General features: G+C 36.1%; 1 protein-coding gene across 1 annotated transcript in view; it reads right to left on the reverse strand.

Moving 5' to 3' along the window:
* LOC143020152 (major facilitator superfamily domain-containing protein 6-like) overlaps positions 1-27500 on the reverse strand; it is a 50616-nt gene that overhangs the window by 2256 nt on the left and 20860 nt on the right. Inside the window, exons 10-13 of the mRNA XM_076176311.1 lie at positions 27015-27159; positions 21544-21695; positions 20943-21095; positions 1-1631 (exon numbers count right to left, since the gene is read on the reverse strand). The exon at positions 1-1631 is cut by the window's left edge and continues 2256 nt beyond it. Of these exons, the coding sequence (XP_076032426.1) occupies positions 1471-1631; positions 20943-21095; positions 21544-21695; positions 27015-27159 (611 nt within the window). The 3' untranslated portion in view covers positions 1-1470. The remainder of the gene's footprint in view (positions 1632-20942; positions 21096-21543; positions 21696-27014; positions 27160-27500) is intronic.

Raw genomic sequence — 27500 nt, forward strand, 5'->3', positions numbered from 1 at the left:
CTGCATGTGCATGTGTCTTTTTTCACGTTCTCGGTGGTAAAATCCTTTCCACACGCTCGAACCCATCGATGACATTTTTCAACTTCCAAGTGTGGTTTGGGAAAATGGACCCAATTAACACCCTTCATATGCGGTCTATCTTCTTAGTGTGAGTCACTACAACATAATCCATAGCGGCAGTTTTCAGTGACTGGCATTTCGAAAAGTTAAAAGATGTCGGATCTCGTCAAAATAGCCGATGAATGTATATATTTTTCACAAGAAAATTATATTGTGACGAGGCGTACATATTTGTCTGTCCGCATGGGATTTCTTTGCGCATTAACATGTGACGTCATAACAATGTTTTCTATGTTTAGGAACTGTGCGGATTGCTGTTGCGTTTTTATTTTTCACAATGGTGGACACCGTAGCTTTCGGCGTCTTAAACATTGCGGCAAGATAATAAACACTTCCCTCAGTCTCATGTCCCTCTCTTATTTTCGTTACTTTTCATGGGGGTCATTGCAAATGCACAAACGAAAAAAAAAAATCGTGGAGGAAAAGAAAATGATAACGACGGTCACAGAAGCAGCAACAAAAAACGCCATGAGAAATTCTCATTGAGAATCACAGCGGGCAGTTACTAGCGGAGAATATATATCGCGCAGGAGCGAACGAACGAACCTGATCATTAGAAATAAGCAGTGTTACAAAAGCTAAAAGGATGCAAGTGAATTTAAGTATATTTTTTCAGATATTGACCATGTTTGTTCCACAGAAACTCTTAATTTGTTCACATCTTTTGCTTGTTTTATCTCTGAATTATACGGATTTTTTCAATGCCTTTTCCCCACGTATGGCATCACGCCTCAAAGAATCATTTGGATGAAATCATGGGGGGGGAAAACGACACATTTGAACTTAGTCAAGTGCGTCGTTTTTTTTTTTTTTCCATAACACAGGTAAGAGTTCAAGCTTTGAAACTTTGTTCGAGGACTGAAGTAAAATTTTCTCAGCAAACATGGTTTGATATCGTGTTTATTCATTATATCATTGACCATTTGTTCATTTGGTTTCAGTTTTCAACCCTATCAAATACCTAAAAATTCTGGCTAATGCTAGATGAATTCATTTGTAGCAAGTGTGAAATCTCTCCCTGGGAGAGGGTGGGGGTGGGGAGAGGAAGTATAACTTTATCTCACCCAAAACTATCAATGCAGGATTAAAATTCATAGATTCTGCAACGCCCAACACCAAACAAGGAGCAACCTTTAGAAGGGGTTACCAAAGAATAATACGTACACGCGTTCTGTGTAAGCTACTACATCACCTATGTGTACGAAAACTTTCGCATCCTCCCTCACTAGCCACTAAACTAAATCGATCAAATCATCAAATTTCGAGTTCTTTCAGAGTTGAACTCTTGGTGTAATAGCCCCACATGGGGCCATCCTTTTAGGAGAGCTCATGGCTTGTTTATCTTCTTGATCACATAGCCACATCGGCACAGGAACTTCGACGGCGCTGGAATTGGTGCATCACTTCGACGGCCATAACGTCAATTTCGTTGCCGTCTCCTCCGAGCGTGTTTGGATTCTCACAAATCGACTCCTTCTGCGACTGTTTTTTCTCCTCTTCCAGCTCGCGTTCTGTGCAAGGAAATTGGCAGCAGATGAAGTAATGCACAATGAATATGCCCTGAGTAACTGCGCGCGCACACACACACGCACTCACAATTGCTGTGATGAATATCATGTCCCAGTAGATCAAGATAAGGCGAGATACAGAGGTGATGATGAATTCCTATAAGATATATGTGTAATAATTTTATATAACATGTTATATTTATTACTAAACAAGTAACCAGGGATAATAAATATATTTAATTATGCTTACCTTAATGGTAGAAGGGACCACGTCACGATTAAATTCCAAATATCTAAGAAGTGCAAAGAACCCAGAGACGAATCCGGGATCCGGAATCCCACTATCAAGAAACGTTTTTGGAAAAACTAATTTCAATGGGACAAATAAATTCTTTTAAAACCTTGAGGAAATTTACTGACACAAAAGAAATATAAAAAATTACATCTTTCTATATCACTACAACTCAGGGATGGAATAATTTGTACCAAAAAGAAGATAAAGAAAATTAGTACAAAGAAATGATTGCTTCAACAGGCAATGTGAAATTGCTAAGAAAGCGCGAGACGAAGCTTGGAATAAATTAAAATTAAATCAAATAAATGAGCGAATGAAAGAAAATTACAAATACGCACAAATTAGGAGGAAAAAATTAAAGGGCCATAGAATAAAGAAAAGCCTTTTTTCTATAGATTCACTACAGTATTGTGAAATTAAAACACAAAAGGGATAAAAATTGTAGAGACCAATTGGGAGATGCAGTATATGTTTTAATTATAAGCTCACTGAAGGAAATGGTGCCCCAAGAGTGGAAAAAAACAAACATAGTCCTAATTCACAAAAGAGGACCCACTTCGACCAGTATGATATCAAAACCATCAAGATAGATAGACCAAATATCTAGAAAGGAGAAATATCCTAATCAACAACCAATACGGTTTCAGGAATGGTAACTCACGTGTATCTAATTTGTCAAGTTTCTACTCCAGGGTGACTGCCGCAATGGGACCTTCCGCAGTGAGCAAATTGATACCAGACACCGCCAGATTTTGTAATTCTTGCCGGAAAATAAATACTTTTTTGGGCAAGTTTTATAAGCTTACAGAGGTGTATCGTTGTACATTATTGTGTCTGAAATTTAAGTCAATTAATTTCATGATTGCAAACGGCATATAGCATTGTTTGAGCCTCTATTTATAATTACAGATGATATTCGTAAAACAGCCTATAATTGTATCAAGCCAAGCAATTTGTCATTTTCTACCGACTTCAATGGACGTATACTGATATATACTTTCATTTGAATGCACCAAGCAATAGGCAAATCCATGTAATGTATCGAAAATATAATTTTGCATCGAAGACTTAATTTTTTCGGTACGATAAACTTTGTCTTTCTCTTATTTTTTCTTGAATCTGACGTGCAGTTTGCCACGGCACACGTAAAATTAGTCATATTTGTTTAAAAATAGCTCCCAGCAGATCTAAGAGGCTATTCTTTACAAAAATGTCGTGAACTTCGTACGTCCGCCACCACTGTTGTTATTTTTCATCTCACTGATTATCTTCATATACAGAACGTGACAGTGATATCCATTATTTTTCAACACTCTCAGATAAATGCACAAACCGAAATCAACATCCTCTTATCTTTACTGCTCATAGTTACTTTAGTAAAAATAATTACCTATTTTTAGTTTTACCTTATAATTCAATTAACAAAGCCTTATCACACACCAGTAAGTAAAAATTATAACATTAAGAGTCATGTTTTTAATTTTAAATACATTTATGCAGAAATCTATGGCGTATCTTTTTTTAAATATCGGTTTCCAAATTAGGTAAGTCACCCCTTTGCCTCGTGAAATATGAGACAATTGAAAATTCTAGCGCTAATAGGAATCTACGAGCCTGACTGCGAAAGGTCCCATTGAACTGGAAAAAGGCTAACCTGAATATGGTCTATGAGTGGAGTCAAATGTGCGGAATGAAGATCAGCATAAAACATGTAAGACTTTAGAAATGGGATCTAGAACAAAAAGATCATATGTGATATATACAGTGGATAACAAATCTATTGATAAAGCCAATGTAGAAAAAGACCTTGGGGTTGTGGTTATAGACAACCTGTCTCTTGAGAAACACATAAACAAAATTGTTGGGAAAACCTATAATCTAAGAATAATTAGGATGGACCAATCATACCCATGCTCGAATACGCAGCAGTGGTGTGGTGTCCATACACACAAATACACACGCACACAAAAAAGAAGTCCCATGGATAAAAATAAATGCAGTTTCCCACTCTCAAGCATCACTTCGGTGAAAAGTGATAAAAAAGGAGAAGGGGAGGGATTATTGAGGGAAATGGAAGGAAATGAGGAAGAGGGGGACATGGTCCAGGAGGCCAGGCGTCTTGTAAACAACAGACGGACCGATGATGTCGATGATTTCGGTGATGACGGGATCAACAAAAATGTAAAGATTAGAAATATAGATAAGAGCAGCACAGTGGAAGGTGATGATAATAGTTTCCAGGGATTTAAAGAGGGTGGGGGGATACCAACTTCCCCCGATTAGCAAGACTAGAGGAAAAACTTGATAAAATGACCGAGCATTGGGAAAACAGGTTCGGTAACGTAGCCAAGATTGCGCAGAGAGTTGAAAGATTGGAAGAACTAGAGAAGGTGAACAAAAACTTAACTTTAGATATAGAAGAATTAAAAAGACAGTTAAAAGAAGTTAAAGAAGAGAATGAGGAATTAAAGAGGAATAATAAAGACAATAAAGACAAAGGAAGCACAGGGCTGGAAAAAAAATCCAAGACAACAGTAAAGTTGCATTTACTGATATAATTAAGCAACAAATGAAAGAACAAACTGAAGACTCAGTTATTAAAGTGATGAGACAGAAGGAGAATATAGTAAGAGACTTAGCAGACAAAAAGAAATGTATAATTATATTAGGAATGGAAGAGAAATTTAACCAAAATAGAACCACAAGAATTAAAGGGGAAAATGAAAAAGTAAACAGTTTACTAGAATTAGTTCAGGAAGATGAACCTGAAATCATGAAACAAATTAAAGAGATGTTTAGGCTCGGAAAATATAATACAGATAAGACCAGACCAATTAAGATTAAATTCACGTCACAAACAACAGCAGAGAACATCTTAGCAAAAACAGGAAAACTAGCAGCAAGTGAACAATATAAAAAGGTATGGATAAAAAGAGAAATGAATAAAGAGGAAAGAGAGGAAGAAAAAATGAAAAGGCAAGAAGCTAAAGAAAAAAACGAGAACAGAGCGGAGTCAGAAAAACAAGAATTCTATTGGAGAGTAGTGAATATGAAAGTGAGGAAATGGACCATAACAGAGAGAAACAAAAAAGAAACAGAAAATACAATGGAAATAACAGAAAGTTAGGAGTGTCCTACACAAATATAGATGGATTAATAACAGGACTGAATGAACTGAACGAGTATCTAAAGGAAAAAGAACCGGACATAATGGGAATTGTAGAGACAAAATTAAAAGGTCCACTACCACCCAACAGCATAGGACACAATGCATATAACTATTGGATTAGAAACAGAGAGATAAAACAAGGGGGTGGAGTTATGTTCCTGACTAAGAAGGATATAAACGTGAGGTGTGTCACATATGGAAAGAATACAGTAGAGATGATTATGATAGAAGCAGAAGACAGAGATAAGATGAGTGGGAAGTCAACATAAAAGTATTTTAGAAGACACAAAAATAACATTAAACAAGATCATGAAAGATGGAGGAAGAATAGTTATGATGGGCGACTTTAATTGCAAAGAAATATGCTGGGAAGAGATGACAGTAAAGGGTGGAGAAGACTCATGGGGAAATGTTCTACTTGAGATGATTATTGACCACACAATGACACAATGGATTGAAGAGAACACTAGGTATAGAAATGAAGAAGAACCATCGAGACTAGACCTAATAATCACATCAGAACCTGAAATAGTGGAAAAGATAGAATACCAGGCACCAATAAGTAAAAGTGACCACATATTGATAGAACTAGAACTAAATGAGGAGAAATACATGAAAAGAAATTAACAATATAGAAAAGGAAGATTGATGTATGAAAAAACAAACTTTGATAAAATAAGAGAATTCTTTCAAAATGAAAACTGGGAAAGAATACACAAAGAGGATACAACAGTAGAAGAGAAATGGAATATTTTGACAAAAACTTACAAAAAAGGAGTGGAAAAGTATGTCCCAAGACAAAAAAAAGAAAAAGAATATGTAAAGTGCTGGTACAACAAAAGTTGTAAGGAGTTAAAAGACAAAAGAGATAAAGCTTGGACCAAATGAAGAAATACAAAAGACCTGAAAAATGAAAAATATATACTAGTTATAGAAATGAATATGTACAAGTGTGCAGAGACGAAAAAAGAAAATATGAAAAAGATGTCACAGAAAAATGTAAAGATCAACCAAAACTATTTTACAGATTTGTAAACAACAAACTGAAAAACAAACAAGAATTAGAGAAATTGCGACTAGCAGGAGTTGGATGCACAGAGGAAGTAGAAATGGCAGAAATTATGAACAAGCATTTTAAATCAGTGTTCACAAGGGAGAACATACAACCTGAAGAGATCGAACGGGAAGAGAAAGTCCCCCTATGAAAGAAATAGAAGTAACAAAGAACGAAATAATGAAACACTTGAGTAATCCTGATGTCAAAAAATCGCATGGACCAGATGAAATAGCAAACTGGATTTTGAAAGAATGCAGGAATGAACTGGTAGACAAAATACAAAGCATAATAAACAGTTCCTTGAAAGAAGAAAAAGTTCCAAAAGATTGGAAAAGAGCAAATATAGTACCTATATACAAAGGAGGAAATAACGAGGACCCTACAAACTATAGACCAGTCTCTCTAACAAGTACAATAGCAAAAATCTGTGAAAGAATTATCAAAAGTAGAAAAAACAACAACAACATACTAAGTCCAAGGCAGTTTGGATTCAGACAAGGAGGATCATGCGTCACCAATTTAATATGTTTCTATTCAAGGCTAATAGATATAATACAAGAAAGAGATGGATGGGCCGATTGTGTATTTCTAGATCTAAAAAAAAGCTTTTGACAAAGTACCACATAAGAATTTACTTAAGAAATTAGAAACTGAAGGAGGAATACAGGGCAAACTGCTTAAATGGATGGAAGACTTTTTGCAAGAAAGAAAAATGAGAGTAGTGATAAGAGACAAACACTCTAACTGGGATGAAGTAATAAGTGGTGTTCCACAAGGAACAGTTTTGGCCCCAATAATGTTTGCTATATATATTAATGATATGGATAAAGAAATTGAAAGTTACATGAGCTTCTTTGCAGATGACGCAAAACTATTAAAAAAAAGTGAACACGGAAGAAGATTGTGAGTCACTACAGAGTGATCTCAATAAAGTATGGGAATGGAGTAGGAAATGGGAATGGAGTTCAATACCAAAAAGTGTAGTATAATGGAATTTGGAAAAAGCAAAAAAAAAAAAGAATAGAAGGATCATATAGATTGGGAGAAGGAATAAAAAAAGTAGAAAATGAGAAGGACCTGGGAGTCATTGTTATGAATAATATGTCACCTGAGAAACATATAAACAAGATTTTTGGAGAAACTTATAATTTAATAAGAACAATCAAAGTGGCATTTACATACCTGGATGAAGAAATGGTGAAGAAAATATTAATCACTTTGATAAGACCAAGATTGGAATATGCAGCAACGATGTGGTCACCAAATACAAAAAAAAAATATATAAAAAAAACTTGAAGGAATACAAAGAGCAATTACAAAATTGGCACCAACACTCTCAAAACTATCATATGAAGAGACTAGCAAAACTTGAGCTACAGACACTAGAGCAAAGAAGAGAGAGAGGAGATTTGATAACTATTTACAGAATCATGAAAGGCATAGAAATTATTGATAGAGAGAATCTAATAAAATGGAATGAAAGAAATACACGAGGACACGGAAAGAAAATCAAGAAAGACAGCTATAGAAGAGATCTGAAAAAGAATAGCTTTCCTCACAGAGTAATAGACATTTGGAACAAGTTAGATGAGAAAGTAATGTGTGCAAAAAGAATACATGAATTAAAAAATAGTTTAGATAAAATGAGATATAAAGACGGTACCCCACGAGTATAGCTCCCCTTCCCGTAAAATACAACTAGGTAAATACACACACACACACACACACACACACTTCATCGAACGGACGGCGTAGAGGACGTTCTGAAGAAAAAGTGAAATTTTCGTGGATACCAAAGCAAAGGAAGTACCTATTGTATTTACAGGGTGGGGGGAAATTGCTCGTGGTATAGTGGGAAAGTGAGGAAAAAGGAGAAGGGGAGGGATTACTGAGGGAAATGGAAGGAAATGAGGAAGGGGAGGACTTGGTCCAAGAGGCCAGACGGCTTGTAAACAAACGCCGAACCGATGATTTGGATTTTGATGATGGGACTAACAAAAATGTAAAGATTAGAAACATAGATAAGAGCAGTACAATGGAAGGTGAGGATAATAATTTCCAAGGATTTAATGAGGGGGCGGCGGATACCAACCTCCCCCGACTGGCAAAACTGGAGGAAAAACTTGAACAAATGACTGAACATTGGGAGATTAGGTTCGGTAAAATGTCAAAAATTGCAGAGAGTTGAAATATTGGAAGAACTAGAGAAGGCGAACAAAAATTTAACTAATGAAATAGAATAACTAAAAAGACAGTTAAGAGAAGTAAAAGAGGAGAATGAAGAATTAAAGAGGAATAATAAAGAAAACAAAGAGGCCATAGCTAAAGAAGCTAAGGGTTGGAAAAAATCCAAGAAAACAGTAAAGTTGCATTTACTGATATAATTAAACAGCAAATGAAAGAACAAACTGAAGACTCAGTTATCAAAGTGATGAGACAGAAGGAGAATATTGTAAGAGACTTAGCAGGCAAAAAGAAATGTATAATTATATTAGGAATGGAAGAGAAACATAACCCAGATAGAACCTCAAGAATCAAAGAGAAAAATGAAAAAGTAAGCAGTTTACTACAATTAGTTCAGGAAGATGAACCAGAAATAATGAAACAAATCAAAGAGAAGTTCAGACTCGGAATGTATAGTACAGATAAGGCCAGACCAATTAAGATTAAATTCAGGTCACAAACGACGGCAGAGAATATCTTATCCAAAACAGGGAAACTACCAACAAGTGAACAATATAAAAAGGTATGAATAAAAAGGGAAATGAATAAAGAGGAATGAGAGGTAGAAAAACAGAAAAGACTTGAAGCTAAGGAAAAAAACGAGAACAGAACAGAGTCAGAGAAAGAATGATTCTATTGGAGAGTAGTGAATATGAAAGTAAGGAAATTCGACATACAAGAGAAAAACATAAGGGAAACAGAGAACACAATGGAAGTGGCAGAAAACTAAGAGTGTCTTACACAAATATAGATGGATTAATAACAGGATTGAATGAGAGGAATGATTATTTGAATGAAAAAGAACCAGACATAATGGGAATTGTAGAAACAAAATTAAAAGGTCCACTACCACCCAACAGTGTAGGACATGATGCATATAATTATTGGATTAGAAACAGAGTGGAAAAGGAAGGGGGTGGAGTTATGTTCCTGACTAAGAAGGATATAAACGTGAGGTGTGTCACATATGGAAAGAATACAGTAGAGATGATTATGATCGAAGTGGAAGACAGAGATAAGAAGAGCAGAAAGTTTGTGATAAATTATGTGCCTCCGAAAACAGCCTCGTGGGAAGAGAGTGAACATAAAAGTATGTTAGAGGACACAAAGATAACATTAAATAAGATAATGGAAGATGGAGGAAGAATAGTTATGATGGGCGACTTTAATTGCAAAGAAATCTGCTGAGAAGAAATGACAGTAAAGGGTGGAGACGGCTCATGGGGAAACGCTGTACTTGAGATGATTACTGACAGTACAATGACACAGTGGATACAGGAGAACACTAGGTATAGAAATGAGGAAGAACCATCGAGACTAGACCTAATAATTACATCTGAACCTAGAATAGTGGACAAGATTGAATATAAAACACCAATAAGTAAAAGTGACCACATATTGATTGAACTGGAACTTAATGAATAAAAATACATGAAAAGAAATGAACAATACAGAAAAGGAAGAATGATGTATGAAAAAACAAACTTTGATCAAATAAGAGAATTCTTTCAAAAAGAAAACTGGGAAGAAATATACAAAGAAGAAACAACAGTAGAAGAGAAATGGAATATTTTGACAAAAATTTACAAAAAAAAAGGAGTGGAAAAGTATGTCCCAAAACAAAAACAAGAAAAAGAATATGTAAATTGCTGGTACAATAAAAGTTGTAGGGAGATACAAAAGAGACAAAGCTTGGACCAGATGGAAAAAAGACAGAAGGCCTGAAAAATGGAAAATATATACTTGTTATAGAAATGAATATGTACAAGCGTGCAGAGAGGAAAAGAGAAAATATGAAAAAGATGTCATAGAAAAGTGTAAAGATCAACCAAAACTATTCTACAGATTTGTAAACAACAAATTGAAAAACAAACAAGACTTGGAGAAATTAAGACAAGGAGGAGTTGAATACACAGAGGAAATTGAAATGGCGGAAATTATGAACAAACATTTTAAATCAGTGTTTACAAGGGAGAACATACAACCTGAAGAGATCAAATGGAAAGAGAAAGTCCCCCCCATCAAAGAAATAGAAGTAACACAGAACGAAATGTTGAAACACTTGAGTAATCTTGATGTCAGAAAATCGCATGGACCAGATGAAATAGCAAACTGGATTTTGAAAGAATACAGGAATGAACTGGCAGACAAAATACATAGCATAATAAACAGTTCCTTGAAAGAAGGAAAAGTTCCAGAAGATTGGAAAAAAGCAAATATAGTACCTATATATAAAGGAGGAAATAAAGAAGACCCTACCAACTATAGACCAGTCTCTCTAACAAGTACAATAGCAAAAATTTGTGGAAGAATTGTCAAAAATAGATGGGTAAAATATTTAGAAAAAAAAAACGTGTTGAGTCCAAGGCAATTTGGATTCAGACAAGGACGATCATGCGTCACCAATTTAATATGTTTTTATTCAAGGCCAATAGATATAATACAAGAAAGAGATGAATGGGCTGATTGTGCATTTTTAGACCTAAAAAAAGCTTTTGACAAAGTACCACATAAGAAGTTGCTTAAGAAATTAGAAACTGAAGGAGGAGTACAGGGCAAACTGCTTAATTGGATGGAAGACTTTTTGCAAGAAAGGAAAATGAGAGTAGTGATAAGAGACCAACACTCAAAATGGGATGAAGTAATAAGCGGTATTCCGCAAGGAACAGTTTTGGCCCCAATAATGTTTGCTATATATATTAATGATATGGATGAAGGAATTGAAGGCTATATGAGCTTCTTTGCAGATGATGCAAAACTACTGAAAAGAGTGAACACGGAAGAAGATTGTGAATCACTACAGAGTGATCTAAATAAAGTACAGGAATGGAGTAGGAAGTGGGAGATGGAGTTCAATACAAAAAAGTGTAGTATAACGGAATTTGGAAAAAGCAAAAGCAGAATAACAGGAGCATATAAATTGGGAGATGAAGGAATAAAAAAAGTAGAAAATGAAAAGGACCTGGGAGTCATTGTTATGAATAATATGTCACCTGAGAAACATATAAATAAGATTTTTGGTGAAACTTATAATTTAATCAGAACAATCAAAGTTGCATTTACATACCTGGATGAAGAAATGGTGAAGAAAATTCTAATCACCCTGATAAGACCAAGACTGGATTATGCAGCAACGATATGGTCACCAAGTACAAAAAAAAATGTATAACAAAACTTGAAAGAATACAAAGAGCAATTACAAAATTGGCACCAACACTCTCAAAACTATCATATGAAGAGAGACTAGCAAAACTTGAACTACAGACACTAGAGCAAAGAAGAGAGAGAGGAGATTTGATAGCTATTTACAGAATCATGAAAGGCATAGAAATTACTGATAGAGAGAATCTGATAAAATGGGATGATAGAAATACAAGAGGACACGGAAAGAAAATAAAAAAAAGACAGCTATAGAAGAGATCTGAAAAAGAACAGCTTTCCTCACAGAGTAATAGACAGTTGGAACAAGTTAGATGAGAAAGTGGTGTGTGCAAAAACAATACATGAATTTAAAAATAGTTTAGATAAAATGAGATATGAAGACGGGACACCACGACCATAGCTCCCCTTCCCGTAAAATACAAGTAGGTAAATACAACTAGGTAAAATACAAACTGCTGTACCGACCGTGTCACGGCGTCACACGCAGTGGCGATTCTAGGGTGTATTTACCTAGTTGTATTTACCTAGTTGTATTCTACGGGAAGGGGAGCTATGCTCGTGGTGTCCCGTCTTCATATCTCGTTTTATTTAAACTATTTTTAAATTCATGTATTGTTTTTGCACACACCACTTTCTCATCTAACTTGTTCCAACTGTCTATTACTCTGTGAGGAAAGCTGTTCTTTTTCAAATCACTTCTATAGCTGTCTTTTTTTATTTTCTTTCCGTGTCCTCTTGTATTTCTGTCATCCCATTTTATCAGATTCTCTCTGTCAGTAATTTCCATGCCTTTCATGATTCTATAAATAGCTATCAAATCTCCTCTCTCTCTTCTTTGCTCTAGTGTCTGTAGTTCAATTTTTTCTAGTCTCTCTTCATATGATAGTTTTGAGAGTGTTGGTGCCAATTTTGTAATTGCTCTTTGTATTCTTTCAAGTTTTGTTATACATTTTTTTTGTACTTGGTGACCATATCGTTGCTGCATATTCCAATCTTGGTCTTATCAGGGTGATTAGGATTTTCTTCACCATTTCTTCATCCAGGTATGTAAATGCAACTTTGATTGTTCTTATTAAATTATAAGTTTCTCCAAAAATCTTATTTATATGTTTCTCAGGTGACATATTATTCATAACAATGACTCCCAGGTCCTTCTCATTTTCTACTTTTTTTATTCCTTCTTCTCCCAATTTATATGCTCCTGTTATTCTGTTTTTGCTTTTTCCAAATTCCATTATACTACACTTTTTTGTATTGAACTCCATCTCCCACTTCCTACTCCATTCCTGTACTTTATTTAGATCTCTCTGTAGTGATTCACAATCTTCTTCAGTTTTCACTCTTTTCAGTAGTTTTGCATCATCTGCAAAGAAGCTCATATAGCTTTCAATTCCTTCATCCATATCATTAATATATATAGCAAACATTATTGGGGCCAGAACTGTTCCCTGCGGAACACCGCTTATTACTTCATCCCATTTTGAGTGCTGGTTTCTTATCACTACTCTCATTTTTCTTTCTTGCAAAAAGTCTTCCATCCAATTTAGTAGTTTGCCCTGTATTCCTCTTTCAGTTTCTAATTTCTTAAGCAACTTCTTATGTGGTACTTTGTCAAAAGCTTTCTTTAGGTCTAAAAATGCACAGTCCGCCCATCCATCTCTTTCTTGTATTATATCTATTAGCCTTGAATAGAAACATATTAAATTGGTGACGCATGATCGTCCTTGTCTGAATCCAAATTGCCTTGGATTTAACACTTTGTTTTTTTCTAAATATTTTACCAATCTATTTTTGATCATTCTTTCACAAATTTTTGCTATTGTACTTGTTAGAGAGACTGGTCTATAGTTGGTAGGTTCTTCTTTATTTCCTCCTTTATATATAGGTACTATATTTGCTTTTTTCCAATCTTCTGGAACTTTTCCTTCTTTCAAGGAACTGTTTAGTATGCTATGTATTTTGTCTGCCAGTTCATTCCTGCATTCTTTCAGTATCCAGTTTGCTATTTCATCTGGTCCATGCGATTTTCTGACATCAAGATTACTCAAGTGTGTTAATATTTCATTCTTTGTTACTTCTATTTCTTCCATAGGGGGGACTTTCTCTTTCCATTCGTTCTCTTCAGGTTGTATGTTCTCCCTTGTAAACACTGATTTAAAATGTTTGTTCATAATTTCTGCCATTTCCATTTCCTCAGTGTATTCAACTCCCTCTTGTCTTAATTTCTCCAAGTCTTGTTTGTTTTTCAGTTTATTGTTTACAAATCTGTAGAATAGTTTTGGTTGATCTTTACACTTTTCTATGATATCTTTTTCATATTTTCTCTTTTCCTCTCTGCACGTTTGTACATATTCATTTCTATAACAGGTATATATTTTCCATTTTTCAGGTCTTCTGTCTTTTTTCCATCTGGTCCAGGCTTTGTCTCTTTTGTCTTTTAACTCCTTACAACTTTTGTTGTACCAGCATTTTACATATTCTTTTTCTTGTTTTTATCTTGGGACATACTTTTCCACTCCTTTTTTTGTAAATTTTTGTCAAAATATTCCATTTCTCTTCTACTGTTGTTTCTTCTTTGTATATTTCTTCCCAGTTTTCCTTTTGAAAGAATTATCTTATTTTATCAAAGTTTGTTTTTTCATACATCATTCTTCCTTTTCTATATTGTTCATTTCTTTTCATATATTTTTCTTCATTAAGTTCCAGTTCAATCAATATGTGGTCACTTTTACTTATTGGTGTTTTATATTCAATTTTGTCCACTATTCTAGGTTCAGATGTAATTATTAGGTCTAGTCTCGATGGCTTTTCTTCATTTCTATACCTAGTGTTCTCCTGTATCCATTGTGTCATTGTATGGTCAGTAACCATCTCAAGTAGAGCGTTTCCCCATGAGCCGTCTCCACCCTTTACTGTCATTTCTTCCCAGCAGATTTCTTTGCAATGAAAGTCGCCCATCATAACTATTCTTCCTCCCTCTTCCATTATCTTGTTTAATGCTATCTTTGTGTCCTCTAACATACTTTAATGTTCACTCTCTTCCCATGAGGCTGTTTTCGGGGGCACATAATTTATCACAAACTTTCTGCTCTTCTTATCTCTGTCTTCTACTTCCATCATTATCATCTCTACTGTATTCTTTCCATATGTGACACACTTCACGTTTATATCCTTCTTAGTCAGGAACATAACTCCACCCCCTTCCTTTTTCACTCTGTTTCTAATCCAATAATTATATGCATCATGTCCTACACTGTTGGGTGGTAGTGGACCTTTTAATTTTGTTTCTACAATTCCCATTATGTCTGGTTCTTTTTCCTTCAAATAATCATTGAGCTCATTCAATCCTGTTATTAATCCATCTATATTTGTGTAAGACACTCTTAGTTTTCTGCCACTTCCATTGTGTTCTCTGTTTCCCTTTTGTTTTTCTCTTGTTTGTCGACTTTCTTTAGTTTCATATTCACTACTCTCCAATAGAATCTCTCTTTTTCTGACTCCGTTCTTCTCTCGTTTTTTTCCTTAGCTTCAAGTCTTTTCTGTTTTTCTACCTCTCTTTCCTCTTTATTCATTTCTCTTTTTATCCATACCTTTTTATATTGTTCACTTGTTGCTAGTTTCCCTGTTTTTGGATAAGATATTCTCAGCCGTAGTTTGTGACCTGAATTTAATCTTAATTGGTCTGGTCTTGTCTGTACTATATTTCCCGAGCCTGAATTTCTCTTTGATTTGTTTCATTATTTCTGGTTCATCTTCCTGAACTAATTCTAGTAAATTTCTTACTTTTTCATTTTCCTCTTTGATTCTTGTGGTTCTATCTGGGTTATGTTTCTCTTCCATGCCTAATATAATTATACATTTCTTTCTGTCTGTTAAGTCTCTTACTATATTCTCCTTCTGTCTCATCACTTTAATAACTGAGTCTTCAGTTTGTTCATTCATTTGCTGTCTGATTATGTCAGTGAATGCATCTTTGCTATTTTCTTGGATTTTTTCCCAACCCTCCTTGTTCTCCTTATTATTCTCTTTTAAGACTTTATTCTCTTCTTTTACTTCTTTTAACTGTTTTTTTAATTCTTCAATTTCCTTAGTTAAGTTTTTGTTCGCCTTCTCTAGTTCTTCCAATTTTTCAACTCTCTGCACAATGTTGTTAACGTGACCGAACTTAAATTCCCAGTGCTCGATCATCTTATCGAGTTTCTCTTCTAGTCTTGTTAATCGGGGGAGGTTGGTGGGGGGGGGGGGGGGGGGGGGGGGGGGGGGGGGGGGGGGGGGGGGGGGGGGGGGGGGGGGGGGGGGGGGGGGGGGGGGGGGTGTGTCCCCCCCATCTCTTTAAATCCCTGGAAAATATTCTCATCATCTTCTACTGTATTGCTCTTATCTATACTTCTAATCTTTACATTTTTGTTAGACATTTCATCATCGCTAAATTGGTCCGGCCCTCGTTTGTTTAGATTTCGTCTGCCTGCCTGGGCCAAGTCCTCACCTTCCTCATTTCCTTCCATTTCCCTCAGTAATCCCTCCCCTTCTCCTTTTTCCTTACTTTCCCTACACCACGAGCAATCCCCCCCCCACCCTGTAAAAACAATAGGTACTTCCTTTGCTTTGGGATCCACGAATTTCACTTTTTCTTCAGAACGTCGTCTATGCCGTCCGTTCGTTGAAGTGTGTGTGTGTGTGTGTGTGTGTGTGTGTGTGTGTGTGTATTTACCTAGTTGTATTTACCTAGTTGTATTTTACGGGAAGGGGAGCTATGCTCGTGGGGTCCCGTCTTCATATCTCATTTTATCTAAACTATTTTTAAATTCATGTATTGTTTTTGCACACACCACTTTCTCATCTAACTTGTTCCAACTGTCTATTGCTCTATGAGGAAAGCTGTTCTTTTTAAAATCTCTTCTATAGCTGTCTTTTTTTATTTTCTTTCCGTGTCCTCTTGTATTTCTGTCATCCCATTTTATCAGATTCTCTCTATCAGTAATTTCTATGCCTTTCATGATTCTGTAAATAGCTATCAAATCTCCTCTCTCTCTTCTTTGCTCTAGTGTCTGTAGTTTAAGTTTTTGTAGTCTCTCTTCATATGATAGTTTTGAGAGTGTTGGTGCCAGTTTTGTAATTGCTCTTTGTATCCTTTCAAGTTTTTTTATACATTTTTTTGTACTTGGTGACCATATCGTTGCTGCATATTCCAATCTTGGTCTTATCAGGGTGATTAGGATTTTCCTCACCATTTCTTCATCCAGGTATGTAAATGCCACTTTGATTGTTCTTATTAAATTAAAAGTTTCTCCAAAAATCTTATTTATATGTTTCTCAGGTGACATATTATTCATAACAATGACTCCCAGGTCCTTCTCATTTTCTACTTTTTTTATTCCTTCTTCTCCCAAATTATATGATCCTGTTATTCTGTTTTTGCTTTTTCCAAATTCCATTATACTACACTTTTTTGTATTGAACTCCATCTCCCACTTCCTACTCCATTCCTGTACTTTATTTAGATCTCTCTGTAGTGATTCACAATCCTCTTCAGTTTTCACTCTTTTCAGTAATTTTGCATCATCTGCAAAGAAGCTCATATAGCTTTCAATTCCTTCATCCATATCATTAATATATATAGCAAACATTATTGGGGCCAGAACTGTTCCCTGCGGAACACCGCTTATTACTTCATCCCATTTTGAGTGCTGATTTCTTATCACTACTCTCATTTTTCTTTCTTGCAAAAAGTCTTCCATCCAATTTAGTAGTTTGCCTTGTATTCCTCCTTCATATTCTAATTTCTTAAGCAACTTCTTATGTGGTACTTTGTCAAAAGCTTTCTTTAGGTCTAGAAATGCACAGTCCGCCCATCCATCTCTTTCTTGTATTATATCTATTAGCCTTGAATAGAAACATATTAAATTGGTGACGCATGATCGTCCTTGTCTGAATCCAAATTGCCTTGGATTTAACACTTTGTTTTTTTCTAAATATTTTACCAATCTATTTTTGATCATTCTTTCACAAATTTTTGCTATTGTACTTGTTAGAGAGACTGGTCTATAGTTGGTAGGTTCTTCTTTATTTCCTCCTTTATATATAGGTACTATATTTGCTTTTTTCCAATCTTCTGGAACTTTTCCTTCTTTTAAGGAACTGCTTATTATGCTATGTATTTTGTCTGCCAGTTCATTCCTGCATTCTTTCAGTATCCAGTTTGCTATTTCATCTGGTCCATGCGATTTTCTGACATCAAGATTACTCAAGTGTGTTAATATTTCATTCTTCGTTACTTCTATTTCTTCCATAGGGGGGACTTTCTCTTTCCATTCGTTCTCTTCAGGTTGTATGTTCTCCCTTGTAAACACTGATTTAAAATGTTTGTTCATAATTTCTGCCATTTCCATTTCCTCAGTGTATTCAAGTCCCTCCTTGTCTTAATTTCTCCAAGTCTTGTTTGTTTTTCAGTTTATTGTTTACAAATCTGTAGAATAGTTTTGGTTGATCTTTACACTTTTCTATGATATCTTTTTCATATTTTCTTTTTTCCTCTCTGCACGTTTGTACATATTCATTTCTATAACAGGTATATATTTTCCATTTTTCAGGTCTTCTGTCTTTTTTCCATCTGGTCCAGGCTTTGTCTCTTTTGTCTTTTAACTCCCTACAACTTTTGTTGTACCAGCATTTTACATATTCTTTTTCTTGTTTTTGTCTTGGGACATACTTTTCCACTCCTTTTTTTGTAAATTTTTGTCAAAATATTCCATTTCTCTTCTACTGTTGTTTCTTCTTTGTATATTTCTTCCCAGTTTTCCTTTTGAAAGAATTATCTTATTTTATCAAAGTTTGTTTTTTCATACATCATTCTTCCTTTTCTATATTGTTCATTTCTTTTCATATATTTTTCTTCATTAAGTTCCAGTTCAATCAATATGTGGTCACTTTTACTTATTGGTGTTTTATATTCAATTTTGTCCACTATTCTAGGTTCAGATGTAATTATTAAGTCTAGTCTCGATGGCTCTTCTTCATTTCTATACCTAGTGTTCTCTTGTATCCATTGTGTCATTGAATGGTCAGTAACCATCTTGAGTAGAGCGTTACCCCATGAGCCGTCTCCACCCTTTACTGTCATTTCTTCCCAGCAGATTTCTTTGCAATTAAAGTCGCCCATCATAACTATTCTTCCTCCCTCTTCCATTATCTTGTTTAATGCTATCTTTGTGTCCTCTAACATACTTTTATGTTCACTCTCTTCCCATGAGGCTGTTTTCGGGGGCACATAATTTATCACAAACTTTCTGCTCTTCTTATCTCTGTCTTCTACTTCCATCATAATCATCTCTACTGTATTCTTTCCATATGTGACACCTTTCACGTTTATATCCTTCTTAATCAGGAACATAACTCCACCCCCTTCCTTTTTCACTCTGTTTCTAATCGAATAATTATATGCATCATGTCCTACACTGTTGGGTGGTAGTGGACCTTTTAATTTTGTTTCTACAATTCCCATTATGTCTGGTTCTTTTTCTTTCAAATAATCATTCAGCTCATTCAATCCTGTTATTAATCCATCTATATTTGTGTAAGACACTCTTAGTTTTCTGCCACTTCCATTGTGTTCTCTGTTTCCCTTTTGTTTTTCTCTTGTATGTCGACTTTCTTTAGTTTCATATTCACTACTCTCCAATAGAATCTCTCTTTCTCTGACTCCGTTCTTTCCTCGTTTTTTGCCTTAGCTTCAAGTCTTTTCTGCTTTTCTGCCTCTCTTTCCTCCTTATTCATTTCTCTTTTTATCCATACCTTTTCATATTGTTCACTTGTTGCTAGTTTCCCTGTTTTTGGATAAGAATTTTCTCTGCCGTTGTTTGTGACCTGAATTTAATCTTAATTGGTCTGGTCTTGTCTGTACTATATTTTCCGAGCCTGAATTTTTCCTCAATTTGTTTTATTATTTCTGGTTCATCTTCCTGAACTAATTCTAGTAAACTTCTTACCCTTTCATTTTCCTCCTTGATTCTTGCAGTTCTATCTGGGTTATGTTTCTCTTCCATTCCTAATATAATTATACATTTCTTTCTGTCTGCTAAGTCTCTTACTATATTCTCCTTCTGTCTCATCACTTTAATAACTGAGTCTTCAGTTTGTTCATTCATTTGCTGTCTGATTATGTCAGTGAATGAAACCTTATTCCCTTCTTGAGTTATTCTCCAATTTTTAGCTTCTGTAGCTATTTTCTCACTGTTTTCATTACTATTCTTCTTCAATTTCTCATTCTCCTCTTTTACATTTCCTAACTGTTTTTTTAATTCTTCTACTTCTTCAGTTAAGTTTCTGTTCGCCTTCTCTAGTTGTTCCAATTTTTCAACTCTCTGCACAATGGAGTCTACATTACCTAACTTAAATTCCAAGTGCTCGATCACCTTATCGAGTTTCTCCTCTAGTCTTGTTAATCGGGGGGGGGTTGTGTCCCCCCCATCTCTTTAAATCCCTGGAACATATTCTCATCACTTTCTACTGTATTGCTCCTATCTATACTTCTAATCTTTACATTTTTGTTTGCCATTTCATCATCGCTAAATTGGTCCGGCCCTCGTTTGTTTAGATTTCGTCTGCCTGCCTGGGCCAAGTCCTCCACATCCTCATTTCCTTCCATTTCCCCAGTAATCCATCCCCTTCTCCTCTTTTCCTACTTACCTACTGCCTCACGAGCAATTCCCCCCCCCCCTGCAAATACAAAAAGGCACTTCTCTTTGCGTTGGTATCCACAATCTTCACTTTTCTTCAGAGCGTTCGTCAAGCCGTCCGTTCGTTGAAAGTGTGTGTGTGTGTGTGTGTGTGTGTGTGTGTGTGTGTGTGTGTGTGTGTGTGTGTGTGTGTGTGTGTGTGTGTGTGTGTGTGTACACTCAGATGTTTGTGTTCCATTGCATTCGTGTTTGCGCGTGTGGGGGGGTGGATGGTTATTCACCTAATTGTAGTGTACAATAAAGTATCAACGCTCGCGGGATCCCGTCTCGTACTCTATTTAACATACCTATTTTCTTGGAGCAGATTCGACAACGTAGTCTTCATTATGATTTAATTTCCTTTAGATATAATGACCAAGGTGCTCTTAAGTTTAGCTTGGAATGGTTATACTGAATTGTATTTAGATATCGCATGATTTGGAAAGGAATTTGACCCCCTTATATGGGAAAGGAGCGGAATGACGATGTTGTGAGGAGATTGTCCCTTTTGCTCCTCCCAGAAGTCTTCTTAATCACTTGCATAGCCCTTTGCAATGTGATATTTTGCCGAGAGCCCTCTCGCTCCACAGCTGAATAAGATCCTATGGTACTAGTCAGACAAAAATCCTATGGAATAAACTGCCGTGACTAAGGAATAACGACGTAAACTCCTAAAATCCGAAAATTCACTGACCTCTTTGTGCGACGCGCTTCTTGAGGATGAAGATATGGGCGAAGAAGTAAAGGATTCCGCCCACCACAGCGATGACACCAAAGACCCGGAAGGCTCCCGGAGTGCCCAGTTCCGAGATCAAGTAGCCACCCATGAAGGCGCCAACGCCACGACCTGGAAAAGAATAAGGGTCAGGAAAAGAGGAAAGAGGAGATAGAAATAGAGAGAAAGGGAGGGTGGGGAGGAGGAAAGAAGGGAAAGGAGAAAGGTGACCGAAAGAAGATGATCGAAGAGGAGAAAGAAGAAGGTGGAGAAAAGAAAGAATATAATCGGGAAGGAAGAGTGGGAGTAGGAGTGGTCGTGGAGGAGACAAAAGATTATTTGCCGAAGGTACAGGATGGGAGCCCTTATTGCAGTTGCCTGCTTGTACATCATTCTTTTTCATAGTTTCGTATTTTGTGTAGTGCATTCAACAAGTTTAATTGCAAATTCGCCTGTTTATGTGAAGTTCTGTGGGGGGGGGATAATATTACTTTACCCAAATAGATTGGGTAATACACCCATTAAAAGGTTCCCCGACCCCTGCTGTAGAAGATAGAGCGAGGACTCTACCCGCACTTACCTACGCTGTAGTGAACGGCGCCAGCAAGACCCGTCATCGTGGCCATAAGTCCTCTTGGCGCCAGAATGGGGCAGTAAGTGGCTGCAGCCACCCACATGATCTGGTAGGTGAAGACCTCCAGCATCTCGAAGGGGAAACACAACCATGGGTCGCTATCGAAGGGAGAGAAATGGTCAGCGAGAGCTCGGAGGGACGGGACTGTCACACACTAATAGATTTGTAAATGTGTAAATATTTGATTGGTGAATGAAACAGCTCTACGAATGGGACTCAAACCCTTGACTGTGCGTTATTTAACCACTAGACAAGGTCGCTACCGTCATGCTACCCCGGACGTTAAAAGTTATGTTCCGGAATTTGTCGTCTACGTTCCCCAATGTCAACTAGCGCTGTGTGGTATGTACATTTGTTTCACCGAGTCTTTGGGAAATCTTTGGTCGTTGGAGGTCTGAAGGCAGAAGAAAGAGTGATTAGATAGGTTGTCGCAGGCCTAGTTGTTTCATCTCTTCCCTGTCTTTCGGTTATGGGTAGACTGTGCATGTAGCAGGAATGTGCTTGACTAGCTTTGACTGTATGTGTTTGTTGTATGAATAAGGAATCAAGCAAGACCAGTAGGGTACAAACATGATACTCGCATCCATTTTTGTAATCATTCCTGGATTAAAAATCTGCAGCTCTCGTATGTACGAGTAAAGCGAGCATGTTACCATCAAGTCACGCGGGGCTGCTGGAGGGAAAGGTGAGAGATGACATCTTTTAAAAAGGGTACGTGGAATCTCTCTCTCTCTCTCTCTATCTATCTAGCTATCTATCTATCTATCTCTCTATCTCTCTATATCTATCTATCTATTTATCTCTCTCTCTCTCTCTCTCTCTCTCTCTCTCTCTCTCTCTCTCTCTCTCTCTCTCTCTCTCTCTTTCTCTCTCTCTCTCTATCTATATATATATATATATATATATATATATATATATATATATATATATATATATATATATCACAAGACGATATAATATATATATATATATATATATATATATATATATATATATATATATATCCCTCACACACACACACACACACACACACACGCACAAACACTCGCACGTATGCAAACTTGCACACAGACACGTATACACACGCACGTACACACACAAACACACACACGCACATATACACACATACATATATACATACACATGTACACAAACGCACACAGATAAACACACACACGTGCGCACGTACACACGCATACACACACACAAACACACACACAAACACACACACACACACACACACACACACACTTCAACGAACGGACGGCATAGACAACGTTCTGAAGAAAAAGTGAAATTCGTGGATCCCAAAGCAAAGGAAGTACCTATTGTTTTTACAGAGTGGGGGGGGGAATTGCTCGTGGTGTAGGGAAAGTAAGGAAAAAGGAGAAGGGGAGGGATTACTGAGGGAAATGGAAGGAAATGAGGAAGGTGAGGACTTGGCCCAGGCAGGCAGACGAAATCTAAACAAACGAGGGCCGGACCAATTTAGCGATGATGAAATGTCTAACAAAAATGTAAAGATTAGAAGTATAGATAAGAGCAATACAGTAGAAGATGATGAGAATATTTTCCAAGGATTTAAAGAGGGTGGGAGGTACACCCCCCCCCCCCCCCGATTAACAAGACTAGAAGAGAAATTCGATAAGATGATCGAGCACTGGGAATTTAAGTTCGGTCACGTTAACAACATTGTGCAGAGAGTTGAAAAATTGGAAGAACTAGAGAAGGCGAACAAAAACTTAACTAAGGAAATTGAAGAATTAAAAAAACAGTTAAAAGAAGTAAAAGAAGAGAATAAAGTCTTAAAAGAGAATAATAAGGAGAACAAGGAGGGTTGGGAAAAAATCCAAGAAAATAGCAAAGATGCATTCACTGACATAATCAGACAGCAAATGAATGAACAAACTGAAGACTCAGTTATTAAAGTGATGAGACAGAAGGAGAATATAGTAAGAGACTTAACAGACAGAAAGAAATGTATAATTATATTAGGCATGGAAGAGAAACATAACCCAGATAGAACCACAAGAATCAAAGAGGAAAATGAAAAAGTAAGAAATTTACTAGAATTAGTTCAGGAAGATGAACCAGAAATAATGAAACAAATCAAAGAGAAATTCAGGCTCGGGAAATATAGTACAGACAAGACCAGACCAATTAAGATTAAATTCAGGTCACAAACTACGGCTGAGAATATCTTATCCAAAAACAGGGAAACTAGCAACAAATGAACAATATAAAAAGGTATGGATAAAAAGAGAAATGAATAAAGAGGAAAGAGAGGTAGAAAAACAGAAAAGACTTGAAGCTAAGGAAAAAAACGAGAGAAGAACGGAGTCAGAAAAAGAGAGATTCTATTGGAGAGTAGTGAATATGAAACTAAAGAAAGTCGACATACAAGAGAAAAACAAAAGGGAAACAGAGAACACAATGGAAGTGGCAGAAAACTAAGAGTGTCTTACACAAATATAGATGGATTAATAACAGGATTGAATGAGCTCAATGATTATTTGAAGGAAAAAGAACCAGACATAATGGGAATTGTAGAAACAAAATTAAAAGGTCCACTACCACCCAACAGTGTAGGACATGATGCATATAATTATTGGATTAGAAACAGAGTGAAAAAGGAAGGGGGTGGAGTTATGTTCCTGACTAAGAAGGATATAAACGTGAAGTGTGTCACATATGGAAAGAATACAGTAGAGATGATAATGATGGAAGTAGAAGACAGAGATAAGAAGAGCAGAAAGTTTGTGATAAATTATGTGCCCCCGAAAACAGCCTCATGGGAAGAGAGTGAACATTAAAGTATGTTAGAGGACACAAAGATAGCATTAAACAAGATAATGGAAGAGGGAGGAAGAATAGTTATGATGGGCGACTTTCATTGCAAAGAAATCTGCTGGGAAGAAATGACAGTAAAGGGTGGAGACGGCTCATGGGGAAACGCTCTACTTGAGATGGTTACTGACCATACAATGACACAATGGATACAGGAGAACACTAGGTATAGAAATGAAGAAAAGCCATCGAGACTAGACCTAATAATTACATCTGAACCTAGAATAGTGGACAAAATTGAATATAAAACACCAATAAGTAAAAGTGACCACATATTGATTGAACTGGAACTTAATGAAGAAAAATATATGAAAAGAAATGAACAATATAGAAAAGGAAGAATGATGTATGAAAAAACAAACTTTGATAAAATAAGATAATTCTTTCAAAAGGAAAACTGGGAAGAAATATACAAAGAAGAAACAACAGTAGAAGAGAAATGGAATATTTTGACAAAAATTTACAAAAAAAGGAGTGGAAAAGTATGTCCCAAGATAAAAACAAGAAAAAGAATATGTAAAATGCTGGTACAACAAAAGTTGTAGGACAAAAGACAGAAGACCTGAAAAATGGGAAATATATACCTGTTATAGAAATGAATATGTACAAACGTGCAGAGAGGAAAAGAGAAAATATGAAAAAGATATCATAGAAAAGTGTAAAGATCAACCAAAACTATTCTACAGATTTGTAAACAATAAACTGAAAAACAAACAAGACTTGGAGAAATTAAGACAAGAGGGAGTTGAATACACTGAGGAAATGGAAATGGCGGAAATTATGAACAAACATTTTAAATCAGTGTTTACAAGGGAGAACATACAACCTGAAGAGAACGAATGGAAAGAGAAAGTCCCCCTATGGAAGAAATAGAAGTAACAAAGAATGAAATATTAACACACTTGAGTAATCTTGATGTCAGAAAATCGCATGGACCAGATGAAATAGCAAACTGGATACTGAAAGAATGCAGGAATGAACTGGCAGACAAAATACATAGCATACTAAACAGTTCCTTGAAAGAAGTAAAAGTTCCAGAAGATTGGAAAAAAGCAAATATAGTACCTATATATAAAGGAGGAAATAAAGAAGAACCTACCAACTATAGACCAGTCTCTCTAACAAGTACAATAGCAAATATTTGTGAAAGAATTATCAAAAATAGATTGGTAAAATATTTAGAAAAAAACAAAGTGTTAAATCCAAGGCAATTTGGATTCAGACAAGGAGGATCATGCGTCACCAATTTAATATGTTTCTATTCAAGGCTAATAGATATAATACAAGAAAGAGATGGATGGGCGGACTGTGCATTTTTAGACCTAAAGAAAGCTTTTGACAAAGTACCACATAAGAAGTTGCTTAAGAAATTAGAAACTGAAAGAGGAATACAGGGCAAACTACTATATTGGATGGAAGACTTTTTTGCAAGAAAGAAAAATGAGAGTAGTGATAAGAAACCAGCACTCAAAATGGGATGAAGTAATAAGCGGTGTTCTGCAGGGAACAGTTCTGGCCCCAATAATGTTTGCTATACAGTATATATTAATGATATGGATGAAGGAATTGAAAGCTATATGAGCTTCTTTGCAGATGATGCAAAACTACTGAAAAGAGTGAAAACTGAAGAAGATTGTGAATCACTACAGAGAGATCTAAATAAAGTACAGGAATGGAGTAGGAAGTGGGAGATGGAGTTCAATACAAAAAAGTGTAGTATAATGGAATTTGGAAAAAGCAAAAACAGAATAACAGGAGCATATAAATTGGGAGAAGAAGGAATAAAAAAAGTAGAAAATGAGAAGGACCTGGGAGTCATTGTTATGAATAATATGTCACCTGAGAAACATATAAATAAGATTTTTGGAGAAACTTATAATTTAATAAGAACAATCAAAGTTGCATTTACATACCTGGATGAAGAAATGGTGGAGAAAATCCTAATCACCCTGATAAGACCAAGATTGGAATATGCAGCAACGATATGGTCACCAAGTACAAAAAAATGTATAAAAAAAACTTGAAAGAATACAAAGAGCAATTACAAAATTGGCACCAACACTCTCAAAACTATCATATGAAGAGAGACTAGCAAAACTTGAACTACAGACACTAGAGCAAAGAAGAGAGCTATTTACAGAATCATGAAAGGCATAGAAATTACTGATAGAGAGAATCTGATAAAATGGGATGACAGAAATACAAGAGGACACGGAAAGAAAATAAAAAAAGACAGCTATAGAAGAGATTTGAAAAAGAACAGCTTTCCTCACAGAGTAATAGACAGTTGGAACAAGTTAGATGAGAAAGTGGTGTGTGCAAAAACAATACATGAATTTAAAAATAGTTTAGATAAAATGAGATATGAAGACGGGACCCCACGAGCATAGCTCCCCTTCCCGTAAAATACAACTAGGTAAATGCAACTAGGTAAATACAAGACACAAGCACACAGAGGGAAGGCGAGAGCGAGCGTTAGACGGTTATTTTTCCTGTACATTTCAATTTGGTAAATGCAATTAGGTAAACACACACACACACACACGCTACACAAGCCCCCGTTTTCTTACGTGATGAAAGAGTAGCCGAACATCCTGATGGAGTACGTGAAGAAGGAAATGAGGAAGATGTTGTGACGGCCCCACCTCTCCACGATGGCATCGGACCAGTAGAGCATCGGGATTCCCACCAGGCAGCCAACGGTCAGCGTGAGTCCTGCAACAGGTGATTCACCATGGTCTTGGATTAAGATTTGGACTCGTGATCGACAGCTACTTCCCTCCCAGAAGAGAGCTGATGTATGACCGATCTATGGGTAATGCTGTGACATGTGCAGGCAATGTAGTGGACATTTTTCATTCTCTGACGGAAATTTCTCAAATCCGGGTGTTTCCAACATTCGAGACAAAAAGTTCCGAATGTTGGAGAGTTTTCCGGATGCCAGAGGTACACAGTGGGTCCCATGTTATTATTATTATCATTGTTATTGTTATCATTATTGTTATCATTATTATTATTATTATTGTTGTTGTTGCTGCTGCTGCTGCTGCTGCTGC

This window comes from Oratosquilla oratoria, chromosome 39 (genome assembly GCF_046742065.1).
Source record: "Oratosquilla oratoria isolate Oo_2021 chromosome 39, ASM4674206v1, whole genome shotgun sequence".
Taxonomy (NCBI): Eukaryota; Metazoa; Arthropoda; class Malacostraca; order Stomatopoda; family Squillidae; genus Oratosquilla; species Oratosquilla oratoria.